Source organism: Calypte anna, chromosome 25 (genome assembly GCF_003957555.1).
Source record: "Calypte anna isolate BGI_N300 chromosome 25, bCalAnn1_v1.p, whole genome shotgun sequence".
Lineage (NCBI taxonomy): Eukaryota > Metazoa > Chordata > Aves > Apodiformes > Trochilidae > Calypte > Calypte anna.
Window position 1 is genome coordinate 1,341,812 of NC_044270.1, and position 17,429 is coordinate 1,359,240.

The window sequence follows — 17,429 nt, forward strand, 5'->3', positions numbered from 1 at the left end:
GGAGGGCGAGGGGAAGGGGAGAGGGGCTGAGGGGGACAGAAGGGGAGTGGGGTAGGGGAAAGGAAGGAGCCCGATCAGGGGGTGCGAGCACCCGAGAGCTTCGCTGCGCAGCATGGCGGCGGCCGGGCACATGTGGGGGCGTGGCCATGGCCTCCTGGGCGGGGCCAGGGGGCGGGATGCGATGCCCGGTACGGCCCCTAGGCTCCGCCCACTCGCCCGCTCTCGGCGACGCCCCGCCCACGCGGCGGTTGCCAAGGGAGCGAGGCGGGGGCGTTGCCATGGCGACGGGCGGCGGCAAGCGGAGCGCCATGGTGAGCGCGGCCTTCCCTGGAACCCCGGGACCTTCCCTCGGTTCCCTTCTGTCCCTCCTCTCCCGTTCCCTCGGTCATTCCTCTCCCTTTCCCCCTGTCCCTTCTCCCCAGTCACCCGGGGGCCTCCTTCCCCGTTCCTTCCCCCCGCAGGCCGCTCACGGCCCTCTCCCCCCGCAGCTGACCCCCCCCCCCCCAACCCCGCACAGCCGGTGCAGCCAGAGAGCCCCGAGCACGGCGGAGGATGAGATCCTGTCTGGGCAGAGCCGGGTAAGGGGACCGGGACCCTGGGGACACCACCAGCTACCAACATCTGTGCTGTCCAGGGGAGTCGGGGGGACGGGGCTCACCAGGATGGAGACCCCGGTGCCTTGGTCCCTCCTCCCTCTCCTGACAGTCCTCATCATGTCCTGCTCACACCGGATTGCTTGCCAGAGACTCTTCTCCACCGTGTTGCTGCCATAGTCCCGATTTTGCAAACCTCCTGGGTGAGGGACACCCTTCCTCAGCCCATCCCAGGTCTTCCTACCTCTTAATTCCTTGTCCCTCTGTGGGAACCCCATGTCTGATTCCTTATTGGAGGGCACAAAATCCAACCCACCCTTCCTGGGAGTGTGCAAGGGCCACAACCACACCAGGACCTGCGTGGGCCTCTGTCCTCCCTGACATTTCCACTGTTCCGAGGGTAATTAGTGAATTAGTGAGAGGGAGGAGGGTCAGGAGATGGTGAGATACCCCAGTACAGGCATTACAGGGTCTGCGTGGTAGACAGTGGTTCTCTGATGTGGGATTTAAAGAGAGTCCTTAGAGCAGGGGCTGGAAGGTTCCAGAGCAGCTTGTTGCCAACATATTTAGCCTTCCATCAGGGAGCTATGAAATCAGTCCCCTTGGAGACCAGGCAGAATTACAGCAGGTCCCTGACCTCCTGGCCGGAAGCCCTGGCTACGGAGAGAGATAAATAGAGCAACAGCTCCTTCCTCTTCAGTCTTGTAAGGGAAAGGCTGGCTTCCTCGGGATGAGGACAGCCCAGGGGACACCCACAGCTGCTGGCACTGCAGGGGACGATGGCGTTTTCCAGGCAAAGGTGATGGTTTGGACGTCCTTCCCCTGCTGCTGCTCCCCACCCTCCTTCTCCACCTCTCCAGGTCGGGTTTCTGGTCACAGCCCTTGGCTCTGCCAACCCTTGGTGTCATCCTTGATGCTGTTTGGGGCTCGGGTGAAGTGTTGGGGTTCTCTCCGCTGTGATTTCCTTTCCTGGGTTTTATCCCTTGAAAGAAATCTGTCTAAAAGAGACAGATTTGTCCCTTTGGCTCCCTTTGGCTTTTCGGGGGAGCGGAAGGAAGCGTGTAATGGAGATTACCTCTGCTCCCAGCTGCCCTCATGGGAGTGCTTCGGGCAAGCAACCTGCTGCCAGATCCCTGGGACACCCAGGAGCCTCGGGCAGGTTGATGATCTGTTGTTTTTATCTCCAGTGCCTTCGAGGCAGTTAGATTAAAAAAAAAAAAAAAATAAAATGGTCATGCTCATTCTGGGTGTTCATTGAATTCCCTGAGATTAATCCCTGCTTAGTCCCAGGAATTCTGGCTGTGGGGACAATGTGAGGGATGGCTGCAGTGAATAATGCCACGATCTTTGTTTGCACGGGTGTTTCAGAGCCAAACCCTTTAATTCAACAGCTCACACTTGGGGCCCGTGGTGCCTGGGAAGCTGCTCTGGTATCTGCTGGGCTGGGCTGCAGTTCAGGGTCATCAGACCCATAAAATGGAAATCTTGCCAGCAGCAAGGTCCCAGGGAACTGCTCAGCACCCATCCAGCCAAAGGGTTTGTTCCAGAAGGACTTTTAAGCTGAACTGGGAAATAAAAGTACGAGGGAAACCAAACACCTGTGTGGACCTTAGATTAGCTCTGCAATTCCTGGCCCCAGGATTTCCTTCTGGTTGGGGAAGTAGAACCTCAGGCTGGCCCTGCCAGGCTCCTGTCTCTGGGCTGGGGACCGATGCTCAGCTGCTTGGGGGTCTGTGTCTTCCTGTGGGGCAGGATGGGATGGATGGGACATCCACATCTTCCCAGGACATCTCCAGGGTGCCAGAGGGTCCCCATTTACCCCGCAGTCAGGGGACACTTCACTAGGTGGCAGCCTCGGCTCAAACAGAACAACTGGCACCAGCCCCAGCTGTACTGGGACTACTGGCTTCCACCCAGTGTCTGCCAGTGGTTTGCCCTGAGAGGCCAGATCTCAAGCTGTCCCTCTTTCACCCTCCCCAGCACCTACTGCCAGCGAGTTTGGGTCAGTCTGGGTTGTTTTTTCTGGAGTTCACAGGGCTCTGCAGGACAGAGGTGCTGGTGGCCAACAGGGGAGTAGGGCAGAGCAGCTGCCAAGGGAGCCAAAATGGTGCTTAAGGATGTGTGCAGTCTTGCCTGGGCAGTTATCAGTACATGGTTTACCTCAGATCTGGGCAAGAGACTGATGCACGGGGTTTTATTGCATTTTTTTGGTCTCCCCCTGGAGGCAGAAACCTCTTCCCCTGCTCAGACCCCACTGGGTGTTTGTCAGAAAGTATCCTGAGCTCAGGGAAGCATAGAGCCTCTCGTGCCCAGAGCATCACTGTTCCCAAGAGTCAGAGGCCAAGAACTGAGCATGGGCAGGTGGCAGGGAAGCTGTAGGAAATTTTGTCCTTTCTTGCAGAGCCTGCAGCAGCCAAGCAGCCCCATCGTGATCCTTCAGGATGTGCAGTCTGCCCCCAAAGCCTCCCTCATCAGCAAGCACAAACCCAAGACCACCCGTCTCATCACCAAGAACTTCATCCAGAATGTTGTGTAAGTCAAGGGCAGCTCCGAGGAGCTTTTGGAGCCCTGCCCTTCTGTCACAGCCCATCTGGGTGCATGGAGCTCATCCCACCATTTGTCAGGACATCTTGGGGAGGAGGGATGAGCAATGCCCTGATGCACCCAGCTTGGGCTGAAAGCCAGAGAGTTCTGGGCTCTGGGTTCCACAGGGGCACCAAAGCATCACGAGAAGTAATGAAAAGCAACACAAACTTTCTCAGCAGCCTAATAGCTCCTTCTGGGCTGAATAGCTCCCAGGGTGGCACCTGCCCCCCTCCCAGCAGGTATCAGTTGTCACCTCCCATTTGCCCTGAAATTAAAAAGCCCCCAAAGAGAGCTGCAGCCTCAGCCCTGCAGATTGGAGCCGTGTGTTTCTTCACGGGGATGTTTTATAAGCAAGGCTGACCTGTAAGAACCCCAGCCTTAATTACTACACCTCATTAAAAGCCTGCAGCACACAGACAAGAATAGGCCCATTATCCCAGACAACTTCAATTTAGCCTCATCTTGACCTCCCTAAATTTTCATCGTAGCCGTCGCTCTGTGAGAGCTTCATCTTTCGCTTCCTGTTTTGCACCTCTGTGTAATGCTCTTGCACCCCTAAAACGTGACACCTGCCCTGCAGGTGGCTCAGTTTTGGGTGTTGTGGAGAATGGAACAGCACACAGGCACTGGATCAGGCTTCCAAGGCTAGTAGAGTTTTTATAAATTCAAGTTTTTATTTGATCCTGCTGCCAAAAGCCGAGGGCCAATTTCCAGATGTGTTGCACGGCCACAGCTCCAGCTGAAGCCAATGGAAACTGTTTGTGCTGGTTTAATTCCTGAAAATCAGGCCCTAGACATCCCAGGCTGGTCACCCAAACACTGGGACAACTAAAGCCACTGTGTCATTACATTTATTAGTGCCGTTGTGACCATTAGCCATTCTTTAAAGCGTCCTGGAATCCGATGCTGTGATGCAGCTCTCGAATGATCATTATGCAGGTATCTGCTCATATTCACAAGGGTGGATGAAAGGTGACACACAATAATAATGAGTAAATTCTTAGTCCTGAACATCTTCAAAGTGCTCAGTGCATTTGGTTAATATACGCTCCTACACCGCACGCGTCACCATGGTATCTGAGTAATACAAAGAGTAATTAACTCCTTACAACTCCCGTGGAAAACAGCCCCGTATTATTATCCACATTTTTACAAGTGGGGAAATGGGGGCACCAAGAGCTTCAGTGATTTCCTCTAAACCACAGTGTGAATCACAGGCAGGGCTGGTGGCAGGGCAGTGTCCTGCAGGACCAGGGTGACAGCTCGAGGGGGACCTGGCAGTGCTGGGAGGGGAGAGGGTGCTCTGTGTCTGGGCAGCACTGCCTCGTGTCTCCATGCAGGGTGGATTCCCAGGGCTGGGCTGTGCAGAGAGGGAGCAGACTGAGCAAAAAGGCAGCTTCTGCTCCCTACATCTGTATGCACGGAGCAGAAGTTCTGAGCAGCAGGAGCTGGTTGAGGGGTGGGGATGAGCTCTGTGTCCTGCTGGAAAAGGGGTCAGGGCAGTGGTCAAAATTCTCTCAAATGGGGGCTGGGAAAGTTAAGTGGAAATGAAAGACTTTCAGCATTGTTTTATTGGGGCTGACTAGGTCTGTGCTGAATGTTTTGGGGTTTTCCCAGTCCCCTGGTCATCCTCTCCCCTGAACATCACCCCGTTGTCCTGCTTTCACTGCACTTTCTGTTCCTTCCTCCCCCTGACTGGGACAATCGGGTCCCAGTAGCTCAGATACTTCCTGCATTGCTCTGGGGTGACTCCTGGTCGTGGGGCCACCCCAGCCATGGACAGCCCAGGCAGGTCCCATGTCCAGGCTGGGAGCAGAGCAAACTGCCAGAGAATCCAGACCACTGAGCCCCCTCTTTGCCCCATCCAGCATCCCTACGGAGAAGCCAGAAGCATCCCTCATCATCAGCCAGGGGGATTTCCAGCGCATTCAAGCAGCAGCTCAAGTCCTGACCAAGGAGGAGCGTAAGGCCAAGCTTGCAGCCCTCAAAGCAGAGAAGGAAGCTGCTCTTGTAGGTGTTGCCCCTCCTGCCTCTTCTGCCCCTTCTTTCCAGGCTTGCTGGCTGTGGGTAGAGGTGGATGTGTCCAGACTGAGCTAGCCTGGACCAGAAACACCCTAGCTGGGGCTGCCCCAGAGCTCTGCTCGAGGGCCACCACCTTCCTCCCTTTTTCACACACCTTTTGGTGGGCTGAGATCCAAGCCAGGAAGGGCTGTGCAGAATCCCTGGTCCATGGGTGGGGAAATAATCCCATACTGGCTCTGCCCAACAATACCACACTCATTCCTCCCCCAGCCCAGGTGACCCTGGAGCCTGCAGTGAATCCTTTGTGCCACCCTATGAAGGGAGCAGGGGTCTTCACGGGGGTGTGGGAAGGGGCTGCCCAGCTCAGCAGCCCCTGCCTGTCCCCCCAGGAGGCTGCGAGTGAGCGCAAGAGCATGGCAAAGGCCAGGGCTGCCCAGCCAATGGAGAAGCTGAGCGAGCTGGAAGAGGAGGCAAGGGAGAGGGCCAACAACCTCCTGCAGCGGGCAAACAGGATGCGCATGGAGCAGGAAGATGAGATCAAGGAGTTCAGCAGGGTAGGACCAGGGGGTCCCTCACACCACCTGGCACTGCAGGACCTTCTGCAGACCTGCCTGAGCCCCCCCACAAGCCTCACCCAGCAAATCCATGCCTAAACTCTGCTCTTTTGTTGCTACCTGGGGTCTTCCTCTCCTTGCCTTTCCCCTCTCCACACAGTGTCTGTCCTGGTGTCCCTGATGATGCTGCCAGACCTGGCAGAGAGGCCAGGGAGACCCATTTGTTGTCCCCACAGATTATCCTGGGTGCCAAGTGCCACATGATCCGTGATGCACAGATCCTGGAGAAGAAGGTCATTGCAAAAGAGATGGAGGAAGAGGAGAAGCGCCTGGACAAGATGATGGAGGTGGCGAGGAACAAGGCCAATGAGATGCAGGAGGAACTGGAGCGCAGGAGGAAGCAGGAACTGGCCAGGTTTGCAAAAGGGCATCTTCCCATGCCTGGTGTAGGAGCTGAGATAACCTACAGCTGCCTGATTCCCACCCCAGCATGTCTCCTGATGTCTGTGATGGCACTTCTGCTCCTGGGAGTGGGACTCTATTCTGGGAGAGCCCAAGGGAAACCTTTTGCTCCGCTTTGCAGAGGGAGGCAGGAGCTTGTAAAGCAGATTGAGAGGAATATGGATGAGCGGGCTATGAGAGCTGAGCAGCAGCACCAGGAAGTACAGGAGATGCTGGAGTACTTGGAGCGACTGAAGAGGGAGGACCAGGAGGTGATGCAGCAGGGAGCCTTGGGGGGCTAAAGTTAGATTTTTCACCCTGTGAGAAGGATGACCTTGTTCTGGGAAAGTCAGACCTGGTATGTGGAGACAGCAGTCAGCAGGATTACAGCTCTGGTCCTTTTGGGAAGTGGAGGCACCCTCAGAAAGTGACCTCAGAAAGTGCTGATCCCTCCCATGTGCCAGTGGGCCCTCAGGAAGGCACCTGGGAAGGAGCAGGGGCAACCCTTGGACCCTCTACACCACTTTTCAGGAGCTGGAGCGGAAACAGGAGCAACAGAAGAAAATCCAGGCTGAGATTAAACGCATCAACGACGAGATCCAGAAATACAAGGAGGAGCAGCGGGAGCAGGAAAGGCTGGAGGACGAGAAGGTGCTGGAGTACCAGAGAGAGAAAATGGTAACAGGGCTGAGCTGGTGAGGCACTGGCAGAGGGTCTGCAGGTTGCAGAGGAGCTGCCAGGAGCTGCTGTCGGGCTCTGTCCCGTGCAGGAGCGCGAGGCCAAGCTGGAAGCCGAGCAGGAGAAAATCCGCAAGGAGAAGGAGATGGAGACAGCGCGCTTGAGGGCCATGCAGGAACGGGCCCGGGACGAGCAGGCAGAGCAGGTGAGCAGAGGGTGCTAACACCTTCCTTACGGCCACCCAAACCCCTGGGGGGTGTGTGTGTGTCCCCCGGTGTCACTGCTGTCCCCTGGGCAGGATGCGCTGAGGGCCAAGCGCAGCCAAGAAGCGGCAGAGCGGGAGTGGAGGCGGAAGGAGAAGGAGGCAGCGCGGAGGAGAGCGGAGACAGAGGAGCTGCTGAGGCAGAGCCGGAGGGAACAGATCGCCCAACGGGAGCACGGAATGGCCGTGCAGGTGCAGCAGGACCGCCAGGAGTTCGAGAGGATCCTCAGGTGAAGAGAGGTTGAGAGAGTTGGGGTTCTTCAGTCTGGAGAGAAGGCTCCAAGAGGATCCTATTGTACCCTTCCAGTATCTGAAGCTGGTGGGGGAATTTTTAGGCTGTCAGGTAGTGATAGGACATGGGGGAATGGATTCAAACTAGAGGAGGGGAGATTTAGATCAGATGTTATTAAGAAGTTCTTCACCATGAGGGTGGTGAGACACTGGCACAGGTTGCCCAGAGAGGTGGTGGAAGCCCCATCCCTGGGGGCTGATCTGGTGGGAGGTGTCCCTGCCCATGGCAGGGGGGTTGGAACTGGATGATCTTAAAGGTCCCTTCCAACCCTGAAAATTCTCTGATTCTATGATTCCTTGCTGAAGTACTGTCACCATCTCTCTTCCAGGTGAGAGGGACAGTACTTGGAGCTCCCAGAGGTGAAGGGGTGGGTGAGGTGAAGGCAGAGGGACTGCCATGGGGGCTCCCAGCCCAGCCGGGGGCTCTGGTGTGGCCAAGGCAGGGACCGGAGTGGAGCCATTCACCTTCCTCGAGCTCTCCCGCAGAGTCCAGCGGGAGCAGATGGAGAAGGAGAAGGCAGAGGAAGCGTTAAAGGCCAGGCTGAGGTTGGCCCACGCTGATGAGGTCCGGCGCCAGGTGCGGGAGCGGCAGCAGCAGTTGGTGCGGGAGCGAGCGGCCGCCTTCGAGGAGAGCCGGCGGCTGCAGGAGGAGGCTCAGCAGCGCAGCCAACGCATCGCTCAGCTCAAGCAGCAGAAGATGCAGGAGCTCAGGTGATGTGCTGCCAGCAGCCGCTTGCTTGCCTGGTGCCCCCGTGTGTCCCTAAGTCCTTCCTGGTTTCCCATCGTCTCCTGACCCCTGGGAGACCTCACAGGCTCTTTGCTGTCCTCATCAGACAGGGTCCTCTCCAGGGCTGAGGTGCTAAAGCTCGTCTCTGGGGTAGCACAGGGTGCCTTATGAGTTTTTTTCCTCTGCAGAGCCACCGGCATACCTGAGAAGTACTGTGCCCAAGTGGAGCGGAGGGCCTGGAGCCAAGCGAAAAGCACCCCTGGCCAGACTCAGCCCCATGAGGAGCTGAGCTCCTGTTCCTCAGCATCTTAAGCTTTTCTATTTTCTCAGGATGAGCTTTCTATGAACAGAGGTATTCATGGAGCAGACAGTGTCCTTCATCCTTCCCTCACATTTGGTTTACAGGCCAGGAGCCGCCCTTGGAGCTGGAGTAGCCCAAAGGCTCCTTGTCCAACCTGCCCCACTCCCAGGGCAGAGAGCATCCCTTGGCCATCTCCCCACATCCACTGGGAGAGCTGTCAAGGTAGCCCATGTCTTTGGAGAGGCCAGGAGTAACCCCAGGACCTCACCACAGCTCAGTGTCACCACCAAAGAGGCTTGGAGCAGGGTGGGTGTTCCCAGCACATGCAGGGTGGCCCAGGTGGGCTCCCCATGAGCCAGGTGGGCTCTTCTCCACACACACAACCCTGACCCTCTTTGCCCTCAGCTCCATCAGCCCTGGCAGTGCCACCTTCTCACCGAGGTGTCACCTTCAGGCCCTGCAGCAGTAGCCACCTTTTTCAGGGGCAAAGCAAAGAGACCAGAACATGATGCAAACATTTAAAATCCATTTGGGCTGCTTCAGAGGGTTGGGATCCCATAGGAGTGGCTCTGATTAATTGCCAGAGCAGCTGAAAAATAAGGAGAGCCTGCAAAGGTGAGACTGCCCAGGGCAGGGGGACGGCTGCTGTGTGCTCTGGGCTTCCTCCACACTGGGGAAACAGGGAGGACCACAGCCTCTTCTTCATTCTTCCCCATATACTCTTCAGCTCTCCGTGTCGTGACGTGAAGCCAGCCACTCCCCATGTCACGACATGGAGCCGGGTGCTGTGGGGCTGTTCTGTCCTTTTGGGGACATCTGCCACCCAACCTCATGCAAGCTGCTCACAAGCTCTCCAGACCCCTCTCTCCCCCCCCCTAGGGATCTCAGCACCAGTGCCCAGCACCAGATTCAGCAGCCCACATCTTGTCCCCAGTGGCCACAGGTCAGCTCTGGCAATCTCGGTCACCACCTCGGCTGAGCAACCACAACTTTGTTCAGCCCAAAGGTTCAAAGCCACCACGCCGAGGGGCCATGACCACCACCACGGGCACAGGAGGGGTGGAGCAGCTTCCCCACCCTTCCTGCGTGCGGGGCAACCGTGCTGAGGAATGCAGGAGTCACCAGCCGGGATCCCACCTCGTCTGGCGAGGAGCCCCAAGCCACAGTGAGCCACGGACCCGTCACAGGGAGAACGGCCCCGGTATTCGGTAGCCCCCGCGTTCATTCGGCAGCCTCGGCCGTCGGTGCCGTCCCGGCCGTCAGTGCTGCCCCGGCCGTCGGTGCTGTCCCGGCTGTCGGTGCTGCCCCGGGGCTGCTCGCAGGGTCCCCAAAATCACAGACGCGATGAAGCACGTGCAGGGCTCAGCCCCGGTTCCCAGCATGGGGCTGGGAAGGGTTAACCGACCGCGGTGAGCTCAGCTCCGGGCCAGTAAATGGAGCAGCTCTTGGCCTCAGGGAGTGTTTGGGACCGGCTGGGTGGTGCAGCCAAGCCGGCTGGAGCAGTCGTGGTCTGGAAAGCACCAGCATGGCCGAGCTGTGCCCCGGGGCATGGCACGGGTGAGCCGGACGTGGGGCCTGACCCACAGTACCAGAGCAGCACCAGCACGGGGCTCAGCCAGCCCAGACCCTCCAAGGGACACGGGCACAGAGAGTGCCCAGGACTGACGCTTCTCACGGCCTCAGCACCCACTGCCGAGCATCCCAGGCCAAGCTCCTCCATCTGATTCTGAGCATCCCTGTCCCAGCTCCTCCATCAGCTGCCAAGCTTCCCTATCCCCATCTCCCAGCAGATCCCAGCAGATTTCCACCCCTCTGACTGTCCCAACTTCTTCCAACCACACTGCTTGTGCCTGTGCTGAGCATGGCCCAAGGTGAGCTGCCCCTGCTGCTGCCATGCCACCATGTGCCATGCAGTGATTCAGGGCCTGGACCACCAGCCAAGGTCTCCATCTGCATTTCACCAGCACCAGCATGGGCTCAGTGGGTGCCACAGTCCCCACATGGCCATGGCAGCCCCATGCCTGCTTGCTGAGGGGCAGGACAGGAGGAGGGATCTGCAGGAACTTAAGCCCAGTGTCTAACCACACCTTTAAGCTCCTCCAAATGCCTCAAGACCAAAAATCCTTTTGAGACCTGTATGGGGACACACTGGCACTTTCATGTATATGCAGTGCTTGGCCACACTCTGGGTGCTTCCACGGGGTCCTAGGGAGCCTCTGACCACTGGCCACATTCATCCCACCAGTGCCCACACCAAGGTACCAGCCAATGGGCACTGTGGGCTCCAGGGCCCCCGAGTCCCTGCTCCATTGCTCTGGCTGCTCTGGGGCAGGATGGTGCCCCTCACCCCTGCTGCCTGCAGTGCCCCCAGCCCAGGCCCAGCTGGATGGGAGATGGTAGCATGGTGATGCTTAATTAGCAGGTAGGGAGTGGAGCAGGGCGGCATCGCTCACGCACAGCTTGGAGCCACTCAGTCATCCCAAAGGCATCCGCCCCACAGGGAGGAGCACCCCAGCCCAGCATGTAAAAGCAGCCCCGCACGGCCCTGCTGCCCTGTCGCCTCTGAGCCTCCTCCGCTCCTGCTCCTCCTCACCGCCTGGCACGGCTGCAGCGTCATGGCAGGGCACGGCGCCAGCCTGCTCCTGCTCCTGGGTCTCATGCCAGGTAGGCGCTGATGGATCCTTGCACTTGGACCCGGCTCCCACAGCGATGCCAGCGAGGATGCAGGGGTCCCTGCCCAGATCATGAGGCACCCCAGGGTGCTGAATGCACCCCTGTGATCAGCAGAGCACCTGCAGCTGGGGATGGTGCTGCCCTGACACCCACCTGTGTTGGATGGAGCCAGGCGGGTGATACAGAACCTGCCACGTCCCCTTGTCCCTGGTGTAGCCTCACAGGACCAATGGGTACCAGTCCTGATGGGTGCTGCACATCACCAGGGCACCCAGCCCCTGAGGGTGTCTGACCCCAGCAGGTGGTCCCTGCCCTGTCCCCACTCTCTGGGGGGGGGTTGGGTGCTGTGGGGAGTGGAGTCAAGAGTGTCACAGGTTTGTGGTGACCCCGTGCTCCATGGCTGGTGCAATGGGTGCTGTTCTCTCCCCAGCTCTCCTCCTGGCCGTCAGGATCAACAGCAAGGGCCGGGAGGTTCTGTACCTGGCCAAGGGTGACTCAGTGAAGCTGGGCTGCCCCTACGTCCTCGAGCCTGAAGACAACGGTCCCCAGGGTGTGGGCATTGAGTGGATCCAGATCACACCCGAGCGGCCCGGCCCAGAGAAAGTGGTGAGTGTTGCTCGTCCTGGCAGCAGCTGCCATCCCAGCATACAGGCAGGGCAGGCAGGGCAGGGATGGACCAGACCAAGCCCAGCTGAGCAGGCAGGGCCAGGCAGGACAGACAGGGTCTGGCAGGGCAAGAGCTGGAAGAGCAGGCAGGGCTTGGAAGGACCAGACAGAGCTCAGCAAAGCAGGCAGGGCAGGGAAGGGGCAGGCAGGGCAGGCAGACGCCGGGCAGTGCTTTTCCCTCCCTAGCTGGGCAGCCCTGGCTCTCCACACCAGTGTCCCCACTGTCTCCCCACAGTTCCTATCCTACCAAGATCACCACGTCAACTACGGCAGCGGCTCAGGGCTGCAGGACCGCGTGGCCTTTGTGCAGAATGACCCCAGCCAGTACGATGCCTCCATCCGCCTGGCTGACCTGCAAGTCTCCGACACCGGTACCTACCAGTGCCGGGTGAAGAAAAACACCGTGGCGGTGCACGAGGTCATTGTCACTGTGGAAGGTGAGACACACACCCCACCCCCTCCCCGATCCCTCCATGTCCCTTTCCCAGGCTCCCTGGGTAGCTCCCAGTGGCTCTGATGGTGACAATGTCCCTCTCTCCACAGAGAAGCCCGCTGCCCCCCAGTGCTGGGCCGAGGGGGAGGTGATAGAGGGGAGCAGCATCGTGCTGCGGTGCTACAGCCGGGGGGGAGCCTCCCCGCTCTCCTACCAGTGGGCCAAGCTGGCCAGCGGCTACGGCGGAGGACACCTGCCCTCTGGCACCATCCAAGGTGGGTGCTGCTGGAACTCTGCCGTGTGCAGGGGACACTCGTGGGGGGGTTGTCCCTGCCTGTGGGCACAGCGTGCACCCAGGTACCTGGGCATCGGTGCGTGCCGGCGTTGAGGTCCATGTACTCCCGTCTCCCCGCGCTCCGCACACGGGTGCCAGCGGCACTGACGGGACCCTCTGTCCCCTCTGCAGGACGGGCTCCCGGCGACCTGATAATCCGTAGCCTGACGGAGGTGCACACCGGTGTCTACCAGTGCCGCGTCACCAACCGCGTGGGCTACTCTGCCTGCCAGATCAACCTCACCATTGGGCCAAGTGAGTGCCACCGCAGGGGGGGACAGCACGGGAAGGGTGCTGCCGAGGGGGATTGGGAGAGGGGGTCCTGGCTCTGCGTGCCAGTGTGCCCCCCAGGGACATGGTGACCAGTGGGCAGCCGGTGGGGAGGCCGGCGGTGACAGGGTGTGCTACCGTGGCAGAAGGAAGAAGGGTGGGCGTCATCGTGGGCTCCATCCTGGGCTCCCTCCTGCTTCTCAGCCTTCTCGGGCTCCTCATCTATGCGCTGATCTGCCGCTACCGACAGAAGGAGTGCCAGCGTGCCTGCAGTGACTGCCGGTGAGGGACAGGGGGCATGGGATGGCCACAGAGCCAGCGGGCACCAGCAGGTGCCACCGGGGACCGAGGGGCACCCAAGGGTAGGCGTGGGTACCACCAGGCACTGGTGAGCACTGAAGGTCACCTCTGGGTACCATCAGGCAGTGGTGGGGACTGGTGGGCACCAGTGGGAACAGCCAGGTGGTGATGGCCCCCATGAGGCCTGGCAGGTGCCATCGGGCACTGTGGGGGGGCTGAGGACATCGAGGGGTGCTGCTGGGAGCCACTGGACACTGTTTGGTGGTGATGGAAACCAGCCAGGTGCAGTGGTGAGTGTCCATGGGTGCCACCAGGCACCGCTGAGCACTGATGGGTGTCACCGGGGCTCCCCCCATGCCCACAGGAGCAGCACCGGCGGTACCATGACCCGTGCCTGCAACGTCTGTGCCCACCACACCTACTCGCCCCACGGCATCAGCTACATGCAGTGCCAGCACGGCGACAGCGACGAGCGGGCAGCTGCCCTCATCTGCAACGAGGGAATTCGGCACCAGGTCGCCTGCCCAGCGCTGTAACCCCCCCACGGTCCCGCAACCCGCCCCGATTCGGCTCCACGGAGGGAGTGACCACGAGCCCAGAGCCGGCGGCACGGCCGGGACCCAGCACCAAGCGGGTGCTGCCAGGGCTCGCCAAGAAAACCCAGCTCAGGAATTCAGCTCCCTCCTCCCCACAAACAGCCCCAGCCTCCAGCAAACCTCGTGCGGGTTCATCAGTCTGTTTTGTTGGTTTTTCGTTTGTTGTTTTCGGTTTTGTTTTGCTTGTTGTTTTTTTTTTTTGGTTTGGTTTGGTTTTAGCCCCTTTTTTTTGTATTTCCTCCCCCCCCCCCCCCCCCCCCCCATCCGCCCCAGCCACAGCCCGGCTCTGGGGGCGGCTCCTGGCCCCGCTCCCGGAGGTCTCCCTTGCGAGTTCAGCGATATTTATTTCTCTCCGTCCTCTCGGCATGGAGCAAGGACGTGGTGGCCCCGAATCGCCCAAACCGGCTGCCTAGCAGCCCCCCGCCTCCGGCCCCGCATTGGCTTCAGCAATTGGGTGTGATTCGAGACGAGGCGCCAATGGCACCAGGATTTGCAGTTCGGAACAAGAAAGAAAGGAAACAGGAAAAAAAAAAAAAGAAAAAAAAAGAAAAAAAAAAAAAAAAGAAAAGAAATAAAGTCAAGTGAATTCAGTGCTATCCTCTTATATCTCACCGGCACCGTCTGGGAAAGTCCCGAGCAGTCGGTGGCACCGATTCACCGGGACAGGCACCAGCAGCGCCCATCCCGACGCCGCTGACTCAACCCAGGGGTGTCCGGTGGGGTTGGGGCCAGGGCAGGGACACCGCCGACACACCGGGAGAACCCTGAGGTGGTGCCTGGGGGGCGTGGAGAGGTGGAGGGGGCACCGCCACAGCCCCCCACCCGCGGGTGGGGCGGAGGGGGACCAGATCGGGGATACCCTAACCCAGGGTTATAACCCTAACTCTAACCAGCCATAACCACAGCCCCCCGTCTGCCTGACTCCCCACGCTATTCCAGTCCCTAACGCTGGCCCCGGACCCTCCCCGGGTGAACCCCCCGGGACCCCCGGGACCCCCGGGATCCCCCCGATCCCCCCTCTCGCTGCCCCTCCCGGCAGTGCCCGTTGCGGCCGCCAGGGGGCGGTGACGGCGCGAGGTGACGCGTGGCTGTTGCCAGGAGACGGCGCGCGCGGCGCATGGCGGCCCGACACGGCGCGGGGCAGGTTGGGAGGGAGGGAGGGAGAGCGGGAGGTCCGGTCCGGTCCGGTCCGGTCCGGTCCGGTGTGAATGCTCACAGGCCTTTCTCTCCCGTAGTACGAGGACGCCTTCAGTCCCCGGCGCCTGCAGATCTGGGGCGTCACCAAGCCTGGTCCTCAGGTACCTCCGGACCGGACCCTCCTGGGCATCCCCAGGCCCGGCCCGGATCTCCGGGACCCCACTAGTCCTGGCTTGAACACACCCCCCATCCCTCAGACCCCTTTGAGACACCTCAGCCCCTGGCTGGACCACCAGGATACCCTGGGACCACCCCAGCATACCCTGGGACACACCCCCCACCCCTTTTCCGGACCCCTGGGAACCCCCAGAACCTCTGGGAACCCCCAGAACCTCCTCCATCCCCACACGGGACCTCCAGAACCCCCCCACGATCCCCCGTAGCCCCGGCTTGCACGCCCACGACCCTTTGTGACCTCCCCCAGTCCCATTCCAGAACCCCCCCCGGAGTCCCTCAACCCCATCCTGAGCTCCCTGAAGACCGTGCCAGGCACCCGGGACCCCATTCAGCTCCATCCCTGACACCCCCCCTCCCCGTACCTGCCTGAACCCCCCCCAGACACCCATTCCCCACTCCCCCAGCGCCCCTCGTTGCGGCGGGGCTGCACCAGGATCCTCACCAATGACCGAGGGCACCTCCTGCCCACCGTGCCCCGCTCCCAGGTGGGTCCAGGGGTGCCTTTTGGGGTGAGGGGGGCAGCAGAGGGGGTACCCCAGGGATATGAATAACACCCTCACCCTCTCTGCCTCCAGACTTCCCCGTGGGGCACATTTGTGGGGACCTGGGACATGCCACCACGGATCCCCCCACCCAAGCTGGACCTGACCGCCCGCTCGGCTCCTGCTGCCACCCGGCTCCTGGAGCAGATCCACCGACCCAGCACCCTGACCCACGCCTGCAACGGCCTCCAGACCGAGATCACCGGCAAGGTGGGTGCCCCTCGATGAGGTTAGCAGCCAGCAGGGTCCAGTGTGACCCCCCCCCCCCCACGATGGTGCCTTCCACCAGCAGATGACACAAATCACGGTGGTGATTGTGCCGGGGGGGTTGTCCCAGGACTGGGGACAAGCAGGTTTTGGGGAGGAGGCACCATTGCCTCCCCTGGCTGTCGGGATGGGGCTCCCTACGTGTCACCCCAAAGCCAGGATGGGCTCTGTGCCGGCAGGAGGAGCTCGGCAGCTGCTGCTCTCTCTCCTCCTGAAGGAAAGCATCCAGGAATGGGGGATGCTGTGTCAATCTGGAAGGGTTCTCAGAGCCCCCTGGCAACTCAGTGCCACTTCCCTGGGCACTGTGGTGAGGTTCCTGGGTTCCTGTGGCAGAGGGGGCTGGCCCAGACCTCCCCCCTCCCACTCAACCCCAGCATCTTTGTCTGGTCCATTTGCCCCCTCTTCTCCCATCCTAGCACACATCTCTCTCATCCAGCTCCAGGAGCCTTCCCAAAGGAGCAGCCAAGCATCTGCCACCAAGGGCACTCAACCCACTGGGACACCAGGGAAGGACCCACCCAACCCCGGAGCCCCCCAGCCCAGCTGTGGGGGGGAGCAGCAGCAGGCAGAGGTGTCCCCAGAACCCCCAGCTGCATCCCAGCCTGGGGGATAAACCCCCCAGCCCATGATGACAGAGCCCAGTGGGGACACTGGGTCACCAGAGGCATGAGGACAGGGGGATTTGGGGGGGGGGGGGGGCTCTGGTTTTGCTCTCCCTCCTTCCCAGCATCTTCTCCCACAACCCACCCCCAGAAAACACCTTCTGACACCCACTACAAAGGCACCTGAGCAAGGCCAACAGCAGGACAGCACTTTTGTTTTCATGGCAACTGAGAAAACAATAGGTTTGGTGTTTGGTGTTTGGTTTTTTTTTTTTTATATAAATAAACACATACCCCATTTGGTTTCAGGCTCTGGGAGTCTGTGTGGTGCTTCAGTGCCCTTGCCCCAGCTCCCAAAAGGGAAAGAAAGTCTGTGGAGTGGAGCTGAGAGACACAGCAAAGTCTAACTTGGTTAGCAGCTGGCATGCAGCACAGAATAGCTCATTAACAAGCAGAAGTGGGCTCCAAAGAAAAGCCATTTCAGCAGCTGCAGGAAGTAATTGGTTTAATGCTAAAAAGACATTCATTTTCACACGGGAGAAGCTCCCTCCTGCTGAGGCTGCACTGAGCTGGGTTTGGCAGCATCCTCTCCCTCTGCCCTGCTGGCAGCAAACAGCTTTGCCCTCCTTGGTGCCCTCCTTGGTCCTCTGTTTCTTTGCCGAGGCTCTGCATACCCTCAGGGCTGCGATGCCTCCTGCTAATTAAAGGAGTGGCAGATTCATTAGGGACAAAGCTCAGATGGGCAGTGGAAGGAAAATCAGCAGCACTGAAGGGGGGAGAGATCTTGGAGCAGCTCTGCTCCTGCCAGTCGAGGTCCCCATCAAAACTCTGGTGGGTAGATGTTCCCCACAAATCAACCCCCTGAGATCCAGGAGCAGAACTCCCTGGGATCTGGGAGCAGAACCCCCAAAGATCTG

The 17,429-nt window shown here is 59.9% G+C and overlaps 3 protein-coding genes across 3 annotated transcripts; all 3 read left to right on the forward strand.

The window, feature by feature from the left end:
- Positions 1-176: 176 nt before the first annotated feature.
- CFAP45 (cilia and flagella associated protein 45) lies at positions 177-8,466 on the forward strand. The gene is made up of 12 exons (XM_030464961.1): positions 177-311; positions 462-578; positions 2,995-3,125; positions 5,048-5,189; positions 5,591-5,755; positions 5,992-6,170; positions 6,339-6,468; positions 6,728-6,874; positions 6,966-7,079; positions 7,173-7,366; positions 7,914-8,138; positions 8,343-8,466. The coding sequence occupies exons 1-12, from the start codon at positions 177-179 to the stop codon at positions 8,464-8,466; spliced, it is 1,803 nt and encodes a 600-aa protein (XP_030320821.1).
- Positions 8,467-11,536: 3,070 nt separating this feature from the next.
- On the forward strand, positions 11,537-13,921 carry VSIG8 (V-set and immunoglobulin domain containing 8). The gene is made up of 6 exons (XM_030464962.1): positions 11,537-11,734; positions 12,030-12,231; positions 12,338-12,502; positions 12,694-12,816; positions 12,978-13,113; positions 13,496-13,921. The coding sequence occupies exons 1-6, from the start codon at positions 11,537-11,539 to the stop codon at positions 13,665-13,667; spliced, it is 996 nt and encodes a 331-aa protein (XP_030320822.1). The 3' UTR covers positions 13,668-13,921.
- Positions 13,922-14,840: 919 nt separating this feature from the next.
- CFAP126 (cilia and flagella associated protein 126) lies at positions 14,841-16,806 on the forward strand. Its single transcript, XM_030465155.1, has 5 exons — positions 14,841-14,871; positions 14,963-15,025; positions 15,506-15,586; positions 15,677-15,853; positions 16,347-16,806. Exons 1-5 carry the CDS (start codon positions 14,845-14,847, stop codon positions 16,521-16,523), a joined length of 525 nt encoding a protein of 174 aa, XP_030321015.1. The 5' UTR covers positions 14,841-14,844; the 3' UTR covers positions 16,524-16,806.
- Positions 16,807-17,429: the final 623 nt, after the last annotated feature.